Raw genomic sequence first — 20,063 nt, 5'->3', positions numbered from 1 at the left:
GTTTAGATTTTTAATATTCGATTTTTTTTTTTATGAAGTTATTAATTAATTCCGTTAAATATTTGAAAGAAGAATTTCATTTTTTTTTTTTTTAAAAAAAAAACTTATTGTTTATCTGATTTTAACATGCGTTCTATTACAAGATAGAGTTCCTTAATATTGATTCGTAATAAAATAACGGATGCGAGCAAATCACGGAATTGTTTCTGATTATCCCTAATAGGTTGATTCAATTGCAAGGTTAAATTTCTGGTTTTGTCTGAATTAATGTCACTACTAGTACTTGAAACCTGATTATTAGAGTTTTCAGTTTCTGGAATATTCTTAACTCTTTTTGTTTGAGATCTTAAATAATATTGCTTTCCCGATTGTTTACGTTTCATTATGTGTAAAATGTGTTTTTATAAAATATTTTTGACTTAAAAATATTCAATTAATAATGTTTAATAAATATCTCTTTTATTTATTCTCGTTGAAACAACCAAAATAATTTAAATCGAATAATTCTATATAATCAAAATATTCAAATTTTATCAGTGGCTCTAATTCGTCTTCATGAAGTTCTAATAAGGAATCTATAAATTGAGATATAAAATCTGATGTGATATCTGGCCTTTCTTCTATTGGTGGATATATTAATTCTACTTTATTACTAATTTCTCCTGTACTTGTTGTACTGCTTGATGATGATGATGGTGTGTTATCGATTTTTATAGTTGTATTGTTAGTTTGAGTATCTGTCTGTGTAGAGTCGCTATGTGATTCAATCTCCTTAGTAGAAGGATACAGTGTTTGACGCAATCGTTTGCTAAACAATATCTTTGATTTAGCTCTACGACCACGGATTTTCCTCATTCGTGAAAATTAAAAAAAAAACATTAGAGAAAATCAATTTAAGTTCCAAATTTTTCCACTGAATGATTTAGGCACAGTGTAGGTTAATCATTCAACTAATCCAAACAATACAGGGAGCGCAACGCAACCGTTCAGGCGCCGACGCAACTTTCTTTTGTTTAGATTTTTAAATTTGGAAGAAATTGATTACTTGGAATTAGTGTTAAATTTTTAGTGTGTGATTATTTCGTTGAACGATTTAGGCACTTAATAGGTTAATCGTTCAACTAGTTAAACGAAATAGGGAGCGCAACGCAACTATGGAGCGCCGTCGCAACTGTTTTTCGCTTAACTTATTAATCATCTATTAAATCCTCATCAAGTATCCAAAACGTTATTGCTATCTTGGACACCCGACGTACTCGACAGATCAACCAAAAATATTTTTGTTTGATGGTCAATTGACAGATTTAATAGATAATTCAAGAAAGTAGTATTACGTTTATTCTTGAATAAATACAATACAATGTGTGGGGTTTAATTATATTTGTTTGTTTTGATGCAAAATAATTTATTCTCAAAACCCGACTGTTGTAATAGTGTTATGTAATAAGTGTTATCTAAAAAAAAATGAGTTTAATTAAGAATAAACAACTTTACACAAAAAGAAACACTTTCACCAGCGTATCCCACCGCTGTCACCAAATTTTCTACTGTCACGATCGAATAGGTCGAGACAGCGGAGTTTTTGTTAAAATGATAATTATTAAAGGTTTACTTAGATAAAGAGTTCATATTTCTGATTACCGGATGATTCTACACTTTCAAGTCTGTTTTTATCTCAAATTCCTAAGCTATGAAATAATTAATTGATCGCGTCTTTTCCGGTTGAATAATTGTTCTTTATCTATCCCGATGATATCGAGCGGCTTATATCATAGGGGAACCCTAGTTGCGACCCCGTGGCTAAGGTCAAGGGTAGTTAATGAACTGAAGGAAAAACAGGAGGCAGGTGGGTTTGGTGAATTATAGGTACTCGTGAATACCTCGTTTCTTACTGTAAGTTGGAAATCAGGTCTTATGAATGAGAAGAAAGAAAATGATTGGTTTCACACTTCAAATATATTCAATTTGTACTTACAAATTATTTAAATAGATGATACAAATTTAAGGACAATTGATGAATGCTGTTGAATATAATCTTCAATAACTCTGGATAATGCACAAATATGATTATAATTATTAATACACTTAACAAACTAAACTTTGCACAACGTTTCATAGGAGCTCCTTAATTTGAGTCTTTATAAATATATTGGTTTGGGTATTGAAACCCTAAATTATAATTTTAATTGTAAGAGCACCAGCTCTCAGAGCACCTAAGCCTCTTTAACGAGAGTAAGCAACTTTCAAAGAAAAGATTAGGTTGGCCAGCAAGTAGTTGTACTCGTCTTTATTTCTATGTTAGATTCTTGGTAGAATTTGGTTAACTTGAAATTTAGAACTGACGAGTGCGAGAGCCTTCGGCAGTCTGAGCCCTGGTGAACATCTTCAAGGGGTTTTTATACGATTCCCGCGACATTGTGGTTCCATAAGGGTATCGATTGTTACAGGTTACTACGTGTTAAGATACAGAAGTCAGAAGTGATATATGACCACTTATATTACGTAACTAAAGAATCTGTTGGTTTCACTTGATAAACGATGGAGCCTGCTCTTATTGACACTACTATTAACTGTTATCGTTCCGATTATCAAAGTGGAGATTGAATTATATTTTGCGGTTAAATCGTAATACAATAAATAAAAGGAAAGCAGCCCCCGTCATTTATCTCACATAAAAGAAGAGTGTAGTGGCATAAACTTCGTTCGTCACAAAGTATTGACTTATAACGAAGATGAAAGACAAAGAATTTTTCAAACTGTTCAGCACCATCGATCTCAATACATTTCGTGTAAAAAATCACAATATATTGACAATGAATTAATCTAACAATTCATTTTTCTGCTTTCAATAATAATTAATTGGTATCGTTGTTTTTATTTTTATTAAATACTTATTGTTGTTAATATAATTCGAACTATTATAATTTAATAAACTGTTAATAATATATAAATTATTTAAGTGTAATTGAATTCATAAGTTTTATGCAGAAACTCGTAAATCCATTATTTATTAAAGATTCTTAAGATATAAGCTTTTATAATGTAAGATACTTATCATATCCTGTTTTTCTAGCCTTAAAAAAATATATTGAAGAAAAAATATAAAAAACAGAGAAAGTAAACAAGATATTAATAAGTTTAAATCAATGATCGGCCAAAATTTCACGAAAAAATATATTCAAGGCTTAATATCTCGCTTACTATTGATCTTAGCGATTTGGTCCATAAGAACTTTTTTTGTTGGAAATTGAATTCTCTACAAGTTTGTCATTTACATTTTTTCCGTAGCTCTTGATATTTACGAGATAAATGCGAAAAAACGCCAATTTTATGAAAAAATCAGGTTCAGTGGCCCGTACTGCCTCGCCAGTGTGAGTTACGACTTCGCGGCAATGGGCACTTTTATAGAGCGTTCAATTCTAAGAAAAAACCATCTTCGATCAAAGTGATCCCATGAAATGCCGCTGAGCTTTAGAAATTCAAAAATTAAAAATCAAAGTTTTTGTGTATTTTCAATGGGAAATATTCACATGCCTTGGTCGAGGACGTTAATTAATATTAAGAGCTCAAACTTTCAGGGAATGTTTTGGGTATTTCCAACAAGAATTCACGATGGGACCGAAAAAAAAATAAAGTAAAAAAATCACCCTAATATATGTATATATATATATATATATATATATATATATATATATATATATGCACTTAGGTCTTTTAGATGTATGCACAAATTTTCGTAATGTATATTTTCAACAAATATGGCATTCACGCCGCCGACGGTGAGTATATGTAAGCGAAATAATATTAACAATACCACTGTGTATTCAATGTGTAAAATTTAATAATTCAACTGAATGATAATTAATATCGTGTTCTCAGCCACGTTTTAAGACACCAACACAACCTCACCACCGTCGCCGATGCTGACACGACCACCGGGGAAATGCAGAATAAGCGTTGCTGGGACTTACCCAAATTATAGCTCGCACGAGAGAGAAGAGCGGTCACTAGACTTATGTCGTGGCAACACTTTATTATCTTTTATAGTAATCACTAATCGTGATATCAAACTTGACAATATTAATTAATTAATTCACAACAAGTAAGCACAACGTGTCTCTTTTCCACCTGCTACCGCCAGACCCCCCCCCCGCGGCCCTCTCTATTCCTCGTCATTACGCCACGAGACTAGTCAAAACATTGACTTTCGTATGCTTATTTCTGCAATTACCCCGACGACGGACCCATCAGCAACGGACATGTTCACTAAAATTCATTATTAAATTCCCTGTAATTAATTAGCATTTTAAAATCTTTAATAAATTTACACATTAATAAATTATAAAATAATACCAAAGTTCAAAGTGTAGCTACACGCATACACGCTCCGCGGCTACCAAATATTCGCCGTGAATATTTTCCATTAATAATAATAAACCTCACCGTCAGCAGTTGACAATATCAATAATTAACTCTCTTAATTATAAATCAAACTAAACTTAAACTCTTAATATCTAAATTATTAATTTAATTTTTGTTATAATATTAATTTTTAATTGCCAGTACTGGGACCAGCTAAGCTGGTGCCGAGCACGTAGCGAACTCTGGCGGCGCCAGCTTAGCGACCGGCCCGGGAGAAGATGCCGCGGGAATTTGATTCAAATCCCCGTGACACGCTCCTAACATTCAAAATTGTTTTGAATTTGCTCCAGCTGATCGAACTATGAGGCGAAATAGACTACGCACCACAAGGTCCAATAGGAACTATGTAATCAACGGCCCAAAGAATAGAATAGCTTACCTTGTGAATACCTGGCATTACGACCTAAGTTTCTACGGTGGTACCTATGGATTCTTCATAAACAGAGCCAAGGAACTCCTTTTAGAGTCTAATTAATTTCAGACTAATCTTTTTAATTGAATAAACTAATTATCTTTCCTTTCATTGAATCCTGATAAGTCTCAACAGATAAAATATATATTATTGTTAATCTTTAAAATCTGAAACTATCAATTTTCCCATCTCTTATTTCCTACAAAATTATGAATTTACAAATTACGTATTTTTCTCTTTTTTACTTCTTATTGTAATACCATAGATGTAAATTGCCGATTGGCGTTCTCTAAATAAATAAATAAATAAATAAACAATCAAGATCTTTTACAATCTTAATAGAACAAAAACAAAAAGACATCAGTTATTACGTATCTCAAAACTTACTTGAAATAAATGAGTTCACTACAAAAAAAATGTTAACTATGACGCTACGTATGCTATCTTAAATAGTTGATTGTTATAACTTACCTTCTGAGATATTCATTCTATTGTATAATTAATTGTAAGGAGAATTTTGTGAGAATGGAAACGAGAAAAATTATAAATAAAATTTTTGTTCAATTGCTTAATTACATATTTATTATAATCAAAAAAACTTAATAGAAAGTTTTTTAAAAAACTCAATTGTCTTGTTGTTTTCGGCGCCTATGTACAGATTGTTTTTTGGCTCGACGTTTTTCTGAGGCGGTTCCTTCTGATTTTTTAAAAGTTGAAGCTTTTCCCGCAACATTCATTCTACTCATATTATCCATATATTCAGGTGAAATACTCTTTAGCTCTGCAAATTTAGACCATTTAAAGAGTGTATTTTTTTTTCGCATGAAGTTTTCATTTGAAGATTCCAATGTTGCTGACATTTCTTTTGGTTTTCTAACTTTTTCTAACCGCTCGATTAAATTAATAGGTTCTGTTTCTAAATCTTCTTTATTATTGAATTTAGTAGCATGTTTTTGGAAAATTGAATTCGCATTCTGTAAAGTATTTTCAGCTTGTTTAATCTCCGCATCAACGTCAATCATATCAAATAAGCGGTCCTGAAAATTGTTATAAATATTCAATCTTCACATACTATAATGAAATCACTTTTAAGACTTATTTAACTAATTAATACAGTATTCTATATGCTAGCTTATACGTCTGATAAAAGTTAACCTTGGTACATCGAATTTACGATTCATTATGGTAGATTACAGTTATAAATTAAATTACAGTTATGTAAAACTTTTAGGGAAACGCCATAAATTGTGATAGCACTCTGTAAATTGTGCAGTGTTCACTAGGGTGGAACAAAAAAAATTTTTTTTTTCTTATCATGGGAGTAGAATTTGTACCTTATAAAAAAAGAAAATTTTTCAAAAAAAAAAAACAAAATTTTTTACTCAACATATTGAGGTGGCCCACTTGTTTTTTGAATAAATTATTGATCAAAAAGGGTAATTCCAACGAAAAAAATTTTTTTTCGTCCAAGATCGTCGAAAAAATCTAAAAATTGTCGAATATGATTTTTTTACTCCACTTTTATTTTAATTTGAAAGAAAGTGCTTTTCATTTTTTGATTTTTTATTTAAATCACAAAAATGATAGGAAAAAACATTTTTCAACCTCTGAATTTCAATTGGCTTTCGTGAAGACACTTTACAGATTCTAGAACACCATTTATATATTTTTTACTACCAGCCGTTCCCAAGTTATTGATAGCAACAAAGGTTTTTTTTTTGTTATTCATTGTTCTCCTTATAGATGGCATCTGACGGTGCCGAAGTTAGGTTTTATCCGAAGTTTGTTTTTCCGAAGTTAGGTTTTATTCAAATACTGATAAACGTGATTCCCGATATTAAAAATTATTTATAATTTTTTTATCAGTACTTTTTTTAGTGAACCTTATCTAACAAGTAATAATATCATTACAAGTGAGTGTTGAAAAAATCTTCTCATTTTTGTGTTCAATAGTTTTACAATTGGTAACTTGAAGTGTTTCTATTACTGAACAACAACATTTTCTGTTCAAATAAAATTTATTTCTGTCCAAATTTTGCTAAATTATGTCAGAGACAACAAATATCTCCGTCTGTCCAACTTTTGGTATTCCTCAAAAATTTAAGCTCGTATGTTTACCAATTTATGAAGATTTTTTTAAACATTTCTTATAGATTCAATCCGATCTACGTTGTTCTTCATCTAAAGAACCAAACACTAGAGAAATCTGAAAATCATAATCGAAGATTTGGGTAACGATCGCTTATTTATCAAGACAAAATTTCTTAGGTCATAATTTCTCAGTTAAATATTTATCAACATCATAATTAATTTTTGCCAAAATTAATCCTACAATAATATCTTAGACAATAATGGATCATCGGTAATGTGTTTATTCCAACACTGTAATCCGTAATAATTTATCTCGACAAAAATTTCTCATAAAAAATTTCTCATGCAAAACTTAACAGCGGGGTCCAGGGTGAAGCCCCCTATTTGAAAAGAAATAAATTATTACGGTATATAGACTAGCTTATATTGGCATATTTTTGAGTAAACGCACATTTAAATCTTGTTAAAAGGGCGCTACATGATTACGTGCGTGTGTGTTAGCATATTTTCGAGTAAACACACAGTCAAATCTTGTTAAAAGGGCGCTACATGATAACGCGCGTGTGTGTTGGCATATTTTCAAGTAAACACACATTTAAATCTTGTTAAAAGGGCGCTAAATCATTACGTGCGTTGGGATTGTACCCCAAGATACAAAATTAGATATATTTTTGTTTTATGAGAAATTTTAGTAAAGATTTTTTTTAGTTTTGAGAAATTATTGTGCTGGATATATTTTTGAATGAGAAATTATTGCTGAGAAATTATTGCATGAGAAATGATTACTGATAAAAAGAGACATAGAACCGAAGATTTGAAAGTTATATGGGCGAGAGTTCCAATAATACCGATTATTTCAGATCCGAGAATTTTCTCATTAATGAAAGTTTCTGCCGAGAAATATAAAAACATAAAAAAGCCTCTAAAATCCCGTAAGACCATTGGATACGAAAAAAAAAAAAAGAATTTATTACATGCAAACAAATCTCCTTGATCCCTGAATAAAAAAAAAGTATTGAGACAAAGAAAAAAGTATTGAAAAGTATTGGATTGACTAGAAAACCAATACTTTTCAATACTTTTTTCTTTGTCTCAATACTTTTTTTTTTATCAGGGATATTGCAAAATGTAAATGTTTGTCTTTAGTAAAATGCGTTTATGACATTAAATTACCCAATACTACATATGACTTTTTACAAGACCAAAGAGACACTTAAGCATTAAATTTTATTAAAATTTTCTCGTCATCTTTATGAAAAAGAAAACTGGATGAGTGTAATCCTGATGATACTGAAATAATCTCGATCCCTTTTACATCAACTGAAGATTTGAATCAAGTACACGGAAAAAAATTTCTGGGAAAATTTACGATACAACTATTGTAAAGCTGGACTATACTTTTATTACTATTAATTTTCAAATATTTTAGAAGAAAATTTACTATTTATTCATGAAATTTTACAATTTACGATTAGAAAAAATACGATATTACTATTGTAAAAAGTAAGAATTAAAATTTCCAGTGCTGCCTCTGTATCTTTCCAATAGAACTATAACAAATTTTACAATAGTTGAATTGGAATATTTGTCAATTAGTGTGAGCGATGTCCGTGCACAGCGCTAGATTCTGAGTTTATGTAAATGTTAAAGGACATGGGTACTAGTTTACCTCGGATAGCGTAGAGGGAGAGTCTCTGGCTGCCAACAAAGAGTTCTGGGTTCGATTCCCGGATAGGACAAAAATTCTGATTTCTTTTGTCGGTTACTGTATTGGTACCAATTAGTCAAACCTCCTATCTCTCCCTCCCTAAAATTTCTTTTAAAAAAACTGACTGTCAATTTTTACAATAGTTGAATTGTAAAGTTTACAAACACATATTGTATAATTTGCTCTATATTATTCGACTTTTTAAGTTTCTTGTTAGCCTTGCTTGTTGGATAAAATTTACAATAGTAGATCGTAAAAATTACTAAATGAGAGGTACAGTCCACCGTTACTATTTAATTTAATAAAAATTACGATAGTGAAATAGTAAAAATTCCTTCAATTTTTTTTCCGTGTAGGTGTTCGACGAATTAGTACCTTGTCAAATTCACTCTCTATTTCTTCTGCCGACGTGGAAAATTCTTCCGATGAATCTTTCAAGAATCAAAAACCTTCTAAACAAATGAGACATGAATTGCTAAATTTTGCCAAAGCTGGTGACCGAAAAGGTATCTTTTGTCCTAATCTACGATAGATACGGCGAAATTTTGGCACATTTGCTTCTCGAAGATTTTAAAATAATTTATAAAAATTATTCTAATAACATTATCTATAAATATGAAATCAGAAGAGAACGTGAAAAAAGTCGGCGTATGTTGCAAAACAATACGATAAAACATAAAACTCTTACAGGTTTATATTTCGATGGTCGTAAAGATAACATACTAACTACCCGGGAAAAAATGATCAGATCTGATCAGACATGAGCAGGCATGAGTCTTCAGGTCTGATCAGATATGAAAAATGACCGAGCCTGACTAGACCTGGCCAGGCATGAACAGATCCGATCGGATCAGTTCATATCTAATCAGGTCATTGTATGTCACAATTTACAATTACTTCTCGTTAAATATTTGATTATATTCATAAATTATACACGGAAAGAAAATTATAGGGATTTTTCCTATTCATTATGGGAATAGTTCCCATAATTGTGTAGTTAGTTTTCCTATACTGCTATAGGAATAGTTTCCATCATAGTATAAGAAAAATTCCTATAGTAATATGGGAATAGTTCCCATACTAGTATGGGAATAGTTCCCATGGTAATATTGGAATACTTCCTATAATAGTATGGAAACTATTTCCATACTATTATGGAAGTTGTTCCTATAGTAATGATTTCCATACTTCTAAAAAAATATTTATTCACAAAATTCTAAATGCATTACACTCTCGTTACAGAGATCCTTTAAATTAATGAAGTTTAAAGAGGATTTACGCACAAAAAATTCAAAAAAATTTTTTAATATTTTTAAAAAATTCAGAAAATTTTTTCGATTAAAAAAATTGAGCCTCGAATACATATATATCATAATTTTATTTTATCTATTCAAGCTTACAGATTGCTAATATTATTAAAAGAATAAGAAAAATTTTATCTTCAGGATAGTACTCTGATAAAATCGGTTTTTTTAGTGGAATTTAGTGTCATTGCAAAGGTCTTGACTTGAATTTGTGTCTTTTCAAGGCTTCATATCATTCTCACTGATAGTCAATTTATAATGATAAATATTTTGGCTGCATTCGAAAATTTTCTATCTTTAGATACATAACTAAGCAATGACCTTGTATCTTGCAAAATATTGACATATTTAAAGATATAAGCTCATTCCAATGTTACACACATCAAGACCTTTCATTTAAGTACCCACATTAATTCTTATATGTTTTATATATTTATATATATGTATCTATGAAAAATATATTAAAATGCTTGTGAGTACTCAAATGAAAGCTCTTGATGAGTTTAACATCGTGGTGAGCTTATATCTTAAAAAATGTTAATAATTAAGAAATTACGTTGTATTTTGTATACCGATGATATTTTTAACGATATAAGCACATTCTGGGGTTACATTTATCGATACCTTTCATTTGAATATTCACACGACTTTTTTCATATATTTTATATATTTATATATATATGAGAAATATCATATATGGATGGAATTAAGCAATAACGTCTTAACCAACATTTAAAAAAAAATCGAGTTATTATGATGAACTAAGTAATTTTATGATACTAAGTACGTTCATCATAATAACTCGATTTTTTTAAAAATATTGGTTAAGACGTTATTGCTTAATTCCATCCATATATAAAATATATGAAAAAAGTCGTGTGGGTACTCAAATGAAAGTCCTTGATGTGCGTAATATCAGGATGAGCTTATATCCTGAAAAATGTCAATGATTAAGGAATGACTGCGTATTTTGTTATCCGATGATATTTCTATGGATATATGCTCATCCTGATGTTACGCTCATCGAGACCTCTCATTTGAGTACCCACACGACTTCTTTCATATATTTTATATATTTATATATATGAGAAGTATCATATATATAAAATATATGAAAAAAGTCGTGTGGGTACTCAAATGAAAGGTCTCGATGAGCGTAACATCAAGATGAGCTTATATCCTGAAAAATGTCAATGATTAAGGAATGACTGCGTGTTTTGTTTATTGATGATATTTCTGACGGTATAAGCTCATTCTGATCAAAATGTTTCGCTTCTGTCAAAATGTTTATCACAGGAATGTATCATGTGGCAGCCCCTTATTTTTTTCCGTGTATAGTTATCATTATTTATTTATTATTATTATTATTATTATCATCATTATTATGAGTCATTAAGAGTTTTGTGTATCACAAAAGTAATACCCACACTATTGTGAAAATAATTATCTCTCAGTCAGTATAGGAACGATTCCAATAATATTATAGGAAATATTATTATAATTTTATAGTAATAGTTCTCATAATATTAAAGGCATTTTTGCTATACTATTATGGGAATACTTGCTAAATGATAATAGTAATATTTCCTATATTATGATCGGAATAATATTCATAATATTATGGAAATGGTTTCTATACGATTATGGGTATGATTCCCATAATTTATAGCAATAAGTCCTACACGGGAAAAAATCCTATGAAAAATTACAATAGTAACATCGTAATCCAGGACTAGACTTTCAGTATCTCGATTTTTACGATGCTGCCGTCTAAAGAATACAATTTGAATTATTGAAAATTACGATGTTATTTAGCAAATTTTTGTTCCGTAAGAGCAAGTGAATAAAGATGCATACTATATGTTTTAATAAAAGAGAGACAGAGTCCAGTAGTTTGCGACGCCACCACCGAAAGATGACCAACTATTGTATCGAGGGTCTTATTATGTGACTGAACAGAAGATATGGATATTCCCTCTGATGGCGTAAGGGGATAAACCTTGGGCTTATGGTGAAGAGGACACCGGGTTCAATTCCTCCGTGATACAGAATTATTTTTTCGGTGACCTAGACTTCTTTATAATTTGAGTGATAGAAATTTACGATGTTGCATCGTATAAATTACGATGTTTGAGTTCTGGCCCGGCACTGCAATGTCTTATACTAAAAATTACGATGTTTTCATCGTAATTTTTCGTACAATTTTCTTTCCGTGTATAATACCTACGTAAGATTTATTCCTATAAATCATAGGAATAGTTGCAAAGTGTATATAGAAATCACTCCTATAAATTATAAGAATAATTCTTATAAATATAGGAACCCCTCCTATAATTCTTATGAGAACTATTTACATAAATTATTGGAAACGATCTTATACATTCTATATTTTTCTTTCCTTGTACTTTCTATGATCGCAACTAATCCTCTATAACCAATTAAAATGAAAAAATTGGTTGTCTGTAAAGTCGGTTTACGGACGATAGTTTTACGTGATAACGTCATAAAGAAATATTGATGAAAAATTGCATACTTTTGTGAATTGAATTGAATAATTATCATTATTTTGTATTTAAAAATTAAAAAATTTTGAATATTTGAAAATTATTTTAACAAAAAAAAAAGGACTTATTGATACATTGTTAATCAAAAATTAATACAATAATTTGATAATTGATTTAATTATTATCATTTATAATTAATATTAATTATTTTATCAATTGATTATTATTTTATTATTAAATATTTTATTAATTTATCGTTTATAATTATTATTAATTTATTTATTTATAATTAATATTATTTATTAACAATTATTAATATTATCAACAATAATAATCTAATATCATTGATATAATTTGACATAAATATTTTTAAAACTAGTTTAAAATATTAATTTTTAATAATTATTTTTTCATTGACCCATTATGTATATATAAATTAAAGTTTTTCATGCCTACTGGTCAAGTGACTAGTGAACCTTATTCAAGCCAAGCGATGGACATTCCATCTGCACTATCGGTCGAGAGACATTCTCTCTTTGCATTAGTTCTATGGGGTCCATCGAACTTGAATACTAGTAAAGCTGAAAGTTTTGTGGTATCTGTTCGAGTTGTAAAGATGTTAAACAAATGAAAGAAAAATGAAAGAAACTACATGAGAGCAAAGATAAACTTTGAAAAAATAAATGGGGTAGGTTACCAAGCCAGGAATCAAACCTGGATCTTCCTGATAACATGTCAGGAGCTCTACCGTTTAAGCTACCGGGCCCCTTCCACCATCCACCTTTCTCAGTCCATTCTTATACTCTCGATACTTTACTTACTTTTCCCTTCTTTTTATTCTCCCCACCTAAACTACGTACTACGATGGTATTGTAGTAATTAATTTTTAATTTTCAAATATTATTTACAGTTTTTGAAAATTTAATTTAAATAATTTGTTTAAATGTAATCACGAACAATTAGTTATAGAACAATATTCTAACTGCTAGCTCTGACGTCACGCGAGAAGAGAGATATGTGTCACAAGCCAACGCTTAGGCCTCTCTATCGTTTGTTTTATCGTGCCTCTCTATCGCTTGTTGCACGCTCTCGCTTGCACGCACAGGCTCAGGCAGAACGTTAGACTTTTTCGTGTGCGCTGCCAGTGTTCATCAATTTATAAGACGTTATCACGTCAAAAAAAAAAATCACTACAGGTAATTTTATCGATATAACACGAACGGTCATCCATATAACTACTGACCCCGCTTAATGCTGCTTAATTTTCGAGATCCCAGTGCACCTTGAGTTCCTGTCTGCCGTGCTACTGTCTTATACGACATGACAATTTTATAAAGTACATAACGCATCAAATCAGTTAATTATAATTATAATATACAAAAAATATTTTATAATATATTTTAATACTCTTAATCTGTTAATTTTTTCCGAATTTCATTATAACATCACATTTATTTGAATCCGTCATTAAAAAGTTGATGTGACGTTTTCATTGTTGTCGCTTTTCGTTGCTATAGTGACCACTTTGGCAACGATTACCATAGCAATGGTAAGCATGGCAACGGTTACCATGACATCGGTTACCGTTGCAACGGTTGAATATTAATGAGTTAAATTTGTAAAAATATTGATTAATTAAATTGTCGAAAATAAACATTTTGACAGAAGCGCGCAAAGCGTGTTCGATTTTCTAGTATTAATGAAATTATGAGACAGTAACAGGGCAGACCAGAAAATCCCATAGAATTTGTAATTGATTTTGTTTTTTTATAATTACTCAATCATCATATTACACATAAATTTTGCACTTTCTATAATAAAAAAATCAGAAAAACGGTTGACTCTAAAGCCATTCCTGCAACTTCCCGCTAATTCCATCCTTAAGTGCTCAAAATTGCATTTTTGAGCTCTTCGAGCTCAAAAATAAGGTAGAAGTACCGTTTTTGGCCATCTTAGCACCGTTTTTGGCCAGTTAAGGTTGTTCGGACACTAATGCACTTGTGAATATCAAAAGCTAATTTTTTGATATGTTATGAATTGCTGTCTCATACATCTAAATTAATTTTGTGGATTAGATATGACGAAAGGTTATTATTTAATAAATTATTAAAAAATTGAAATTTAACATCTAGCCTATAGAAACTGGCGAATTGCACATATATCGATTTATTTGACTACCTCATAGGAAGATTAAAAAACAAAAAACTTGTATTTCAGTCAATCAACTTTCGTAGAATACGTTAAAAATGAAATGAAAATTTTCTGACGAAAGCTTTTAAAGATATTTTAATGCAAAAGATGAGAAATTCACGAAAATGTCAGGCCGAAATATTTAAAAATAAATAAACCACGTGATTCAGCGCAGTCTGGCAACGTTGCACAGAACAGAACGCGCGAATTTTGAATTTTAATAATTCCTGTGTATATTTATGGGTTATGTTTTTCAACTCAACACTACACAGCTAAATAAATATAAACAGCTGTTATGCGTGGTGTTGCCAGGTCTGAGTTTTGTGAAAAAATACTTGAAAAAAAAATTTAGATTCTATTATGACTTACGGGGTACTGCCCGTGCAACCTTAACATTTGAATTAATTTATAAGGAACTATAACATTGTAATCATATTTTTGTTGAGTTTTAAAAAATTTATATTAAAACAAATTGAGTTTGTAATGGTTTATTGATATAAATTCATTTCTTTTGTTTATTTGAACAATAAATGGCCATAAATGGTACAGTGGCCACAAAAAGTACTTCTACCTATAGTTTTCATGTCATTTTGAGCTCTCCGACCTCAAAAGTCTGAAAAGAGTTTAATAAAACACTATTTTTTGAAATTTCAAATTGCAATAACTTTTGAATGGATAAACCGATTTTCACGCGGTTAGTAGCATTCGACGGAGTTTTTTAAGCCTTATGAAGAATCTTTAAGTTTGAATTGATCAAATTAAGAATTTTGAAGTAATTCCCAAAAAATACTTTTTTCGGTTTTCTTTCGACAACGATAATTCACGAACGAATCAACTGATTTTGACCGAGCTGGTGGCGATTGACGTAGTTTTTCAAGGTTAAAAGCTGATTATTTTTTTGAATTGATCGGTATAGCCGTTCAAAAGCTATTCAAAAAAACCATATTTAAAAAAATTTTTAACTTCTCGCTAAGAAAATCGAAGATTTTCAAAAATCGGGAAGTTATTGTTTTCACCCCGTTTTACGAAAATCGTGTTTTCATCGAATCTCGACGTTTCGAGGTCCTAGGAAGCTTCCCTGACTATTCCCGCGATGTTGTCTGTATGTCTTCTTTTTTTTTTTTTTTTTTTTTACAGAGGAGGTCAAATACATTTACGTATACCAGGACGAGATGTTTGTCCTGAGTATGTCGGACTCGGAAGTCAATATTATTGACAACAATACCGACTAAACATCCTCTTCTCTCTTTCCCCATAGATGTTACGGGGAAGACTAGATAGGGACCGCGTTAGCATTACTTCAATCCAGTCCGTGTTGCGTCTCACGACCGTTACTCCTAGTTACTAGTCTCTTTCTGCGATTTTTTCCTTTAAAAGACGCTGCGCATAGGCTGCGACAGCTGAGTAGTTATTTTCTTTTTTGATCATGCAGGTTACTAAGCTCTCAGGGGAGAGCGTGGTGCCAATAGTTTCATCAGTACTGCTTTTGTAGTCCTTCCACCGGTCACACTCAAAGAACGTGTGCTCGACGTTGTCAATTTTGTCTGGGCAGTATTTGCACGTTGGTGTGCTGTGCAGTCCCATCTTAAAAAGATAAGCATTGAACTGCCCATGTCCTGTCAATAGCTGGGTCAAGGAAAATTCCGTTTCTCCGTATTCCCGAGAAAGCCAGACGTTGATGTTTGGGATCAGGCGTGCCGTCCATCTGCCCGTCTCTCCCGATGTCCATCGGTCCTGCCACTCTTGTTGCGTTTCCGCCTTTATCCTCGTTCTTGCGTCCTTCATGTTTTCGTCACTGTTTTTAGCGTTATAGAGTTTCGCTCTCTCAAACGCGAGTAGGTTGATCGGTGCGGCTCCCGCAATGACCAATATAGCCGCCTCGGAAACCGTTCGATAGGCGCAGGCAACGAGATCATTACAGATCTGTTTCCACAATATCGCTTTTCTTGCTTTAATGGCTCGGTTTAGCGTCTTTTTGGCCTGCTTGTACTCTTTTGAATACAAGTCCTCTCTTGGGGAGCGTTTCGCGGCTCTCGTTGCGCGGCGACGTAGCTTATGACATCTTTTGCAAAGTTCTGCTATGTCTGTTGACCACCAGTACGCCGGCCTGTGGAAACTCCTATTTTTCAGCCGCAGCATAGAGGTGTCACATGCGACAGCAATCTTCTTCATCATATTTAGCACTGCCTTTTCCGTCTCGCTGCAGGTATCCGCATTCGGGTTGTTCTGAAAGATAGACCAGCTTTGTGCAAGTGAAGCTCGCAATGCTTCTGGATCAAGCCTCTTGGCATTCCACTTCTGCTTAGAAAGGTCGCGTTGTGAAACCGGAGCAGATGCCAATCCAACGTTGAACGTCACGAACTGGTGATCACTGCCACTGTATTCTTCGGATACAGTCCAGTCTTCGATCATGTTGGCAGTCCTTGGAGTCGCCAACGAAATGTCGAGGATGGATTCTTGGTACCCTGGTCTTCTAAATGTCGTAGTGCTCCCGGTGTTCAGCACTATGAGGTCGAGTCTAGCCGTGACGTCAGCGACCTAGTTACCTCTGGTGTCGGAGAAAGCAGCGCCCCACTCAGCCGATTTAGCGTTGAAGTCTCCGGCTACGATGACTTCGCCGTTGAACTTAGTGACCGCATCTTCTATATTTGCCAGTTTCTGTTGGAACACACTAATCCCTTCATCGTCTGTATGTCTGTATGTATGTATGTGTGTGTGTGTGTGTGTGTGTGTGTGTGTGTGTTTTTTTTTTTTTTTGTAAAGAGGTACGAAAAAAGATCTTCGAAAGACCCTGGTATCGTTAACTCTGCCGCCCATCTTCCGGCAGATATCGATAGACGGTAGTGTGGAGATTTTTACCCACTAAAAAAAACATTCCTCTTCCCCTCTCCCCTAGATGGTACGGGGAGGACTGGATTGGAACCGCGTTAGCATTACTTCAATCCAGTCGTGCTGCGTCTCACGACGCCTACTCCTGGCTACTGGTCCCTTTCTGCGATTTTGTCTTTCAGGAGGTGCTGTGCATAAACTGCAACAGCTGACCAGTTTTCCTCTTGTTTGATTATATAGGTCACCAGGCTTGAGGGGGAGAGCCTGGTGCCTATGATATCTTCGGTGCTTCTTTTGTAGTCCTTCCATCGAGCACACTCGAAGAATGTGTGTTCGGCGTCGTCGATTTTATCCGGGCAGTATTTGCACGTTGGTGTGCTGTGCAAACCCATCTTGAAAAGATAGGCATTGAACTGCCCATGTCCCGTCAATAGCTGGGTCAGGAAGAAGTCCGTATCCCCGTGCTTCCGAGAGAGCCAGACGTTGATGTTTGGGATCAGGCACGCCGTCCATCTGCCCGTCTCTCCCGATGTCCATCGGTCCTGCCGCTCTTGCTGCGTTTCCGCCTTTATCCTCGTTCTTGCGTCCTTCATGTTATCATCACTGTCTTTAGCGTCATAGAGTTTTGCTCTTTCGAACGCTAATAGGTCGATGGGCGCGGCTCCTGCAATGACCAATACAGCCGCTTCGGAAACTGTGCGGTAGGCGCAGGCAACCCTGAGAGCGCCTCGCCGCTGTACTGCTGCGATCTTTCGCCGGTGGGTCTTCTGCTTTAATATGTCTGCCCATATCTCCGCTCCATAAAGCAGTACCGAGTGGACTGCTTCTAGAAGAACTCTTCTCTTTTTTGTTCTTGGTCCCATGGTGTTGGTCATAATTCGTGCTAGGCTAGACACAGTCTTGCTGGCTTTCTTGCATGCACTGTCGAGGTGTTCACGGAAAGATAGTTTCTCGTCTCTCATTACCCCTAGATACCGCAGGGCCCTTGTTGACGTCAGCGTTGTTCCTCCCATGTCCATAGCGAATGGTTTTGGAAACCATTTTTGACGGGTCAAAACGACTATCTCGGTTTTCTGTTTGGCGAGTTTCAGGTGATGCTTATCGAGCCAAGTCTCGACGGTGTCGATGGTTTCCCGAACTAGCAGTTCGGCCTCTTCCACGCTGTCCGCCACTATAGTGGCTGCAACGTCGTCTGCAAAGCCTGTTAGCTCTACTTGCTCTGGCAACGGGATTTCAAGAAGCTCGTCGTAGTCTGCGTTCCATAGATCAGGCCCCATTATTGAGCCTTGCGGCACGCCAGCCGTTATGGCGTATTCTTGTGGGCCTTCAGTAGTTTCCACTATTAGCTTTCTATCGTCTAGGTAGTTGTCGACTAGTGCCAGATTTTCTGGCTCCGCGTCAAACTTGTGCTCCAGAGCGTCTAAAATGTCTCCCCAATTTGCGCTGTTAAATGCGTTTTTGACATCTAGCGTGAGGAGAAGACATACTTTACGAGCTTTGAGGCTACCAGACCATGCTTGTGTTGCTGTCTTTATGACTTTCTTGATCGCTCCGACTGTCAAATGACCTTTCCGGAAGCCATGCTGGTTGGTGGCAAAACCTCCAGCACGGTCGATGTCGTCGCGAAGTCTCCCTTGTATGAGCTTCTCGAGCAATTTTCCAGCAATGTCTAGCATACAGAGTGGTCTAAACGACGAAGGTGTTATGGGGGTTCCCTTACCTTTGTCTAAGAGAACCAATCTCTGCTGTGTCCAGACCGCGGAAAAGGTGCCAGTTGCCAAGCATGCGTTGTAGGTGTTCAGGAGTAAGTCTGGGTATTCCAGGGCTATAATCTTGATCACCGATGCCGGGATGCCATCAGGTCCAGGTGCCTTTCCTGTTTTGAGTGACTTGGCCGCGTCTTGTAGTTCCTTAGTTGTGAAGGGCGTTACTTCGTTGTTTTTAGTGTAGTGTTTCTTCTCCCGCAGCGGGTGTTTGGGGAAAAGCTCCGCTACGATGCTATCCATTAAAACTGGAGGCTTCGGCGCCTCTGGTGAAGCCTTTCCAAGTCGTTTGGCGACAATTTGGTAGGCTTTACCCCAGATGTCATTGTCGAGATCGTTGCAGATCTCTTTCCACAACTTTGCTTTACTTGCTTTGATGGCTCGATTTAGGATCTTTTTGGCCTGCTTGTACTCTTTTGAATACAATTCCTGGCTTGGGGAGCGTTTGGCGGCTCTCGTTGCGTGGCGACGTAGTTGATGGCACATTTTGCGAAGTTCCGCTATGTCTGTTGACCACCAGTACGCCGGCCTGCGAAAACTCCGGTTTTTCAACCGCGGCATAGAGGCATCACATGCGGCGGAAATCTCCTTCATCGTATTTAGTACTGTCTTTTCTGTCTCGCTGCAAGTATCCGGAGTCGGGTTGTTCTGAAGGGTAGACCAGCTCCGTGCAAGTGAAGCTCGCAGTGCCTCTGGATCAAGCTTCCTGACTGTATTTTTCGGATACTGTCCAGTTTTCAATCATGTTGGCAATTTTTGGAGTCGCCAACGAAATGTCGAGGATGGACTCTTGGTACCCCGGTCTTCTGAAAGTCGTGGTGCTCCCAGTATTTAGCACTA

General features: G+C 34.4%; 1 protein-coding gene across 1 annotated transcript in view; it reads right to left on the bottom strand.

Moving 5' to 3' along the window:
- Nucleotides 1–5,398: 5,398 nt before the first annotated feature.
- The window catches only part of LOC123273312, a 112,915-nt gene continuing 98,250 nt past the window's right edge, over nt 5,399–20,063 (bottom strand). Inside the window, exon 5 of the mRNA XM_044740718.1 lies at nt 5,399–5,871. Within this exon, the coding sequence (XP_044596653.1) occupies nt 5,458–5,871 (414 nt within the window). The 3' untranslated portion in view covers nt 5,399–5,457. The remainder of the gene's footprint in view (nt 5,872–20,063) is intronic.

The sequence above is a fragment of the Cotesia glomerata genome, linkage group LG10 (assembly GCF_020080835.1).
Source record: "Cotesia glomerata isolate CgM1 linkage group LG10, MPM_Cglom_v2.3, whole genome shotgun sequence".
In the NCBI taxonomy this organism is placed as follows: domain Eukaryota; kingdom Metazoa; phylum Arthropoda; class Insecta; order Hymenoptera; family Braconidae; genus Cotesia; species Cotesia glomerata.
The sequence above is the reverse complement of the archived record's forward strand: the minus strand, read 5'-3'. Positions and strand labels throughout refer to the sequence as shown.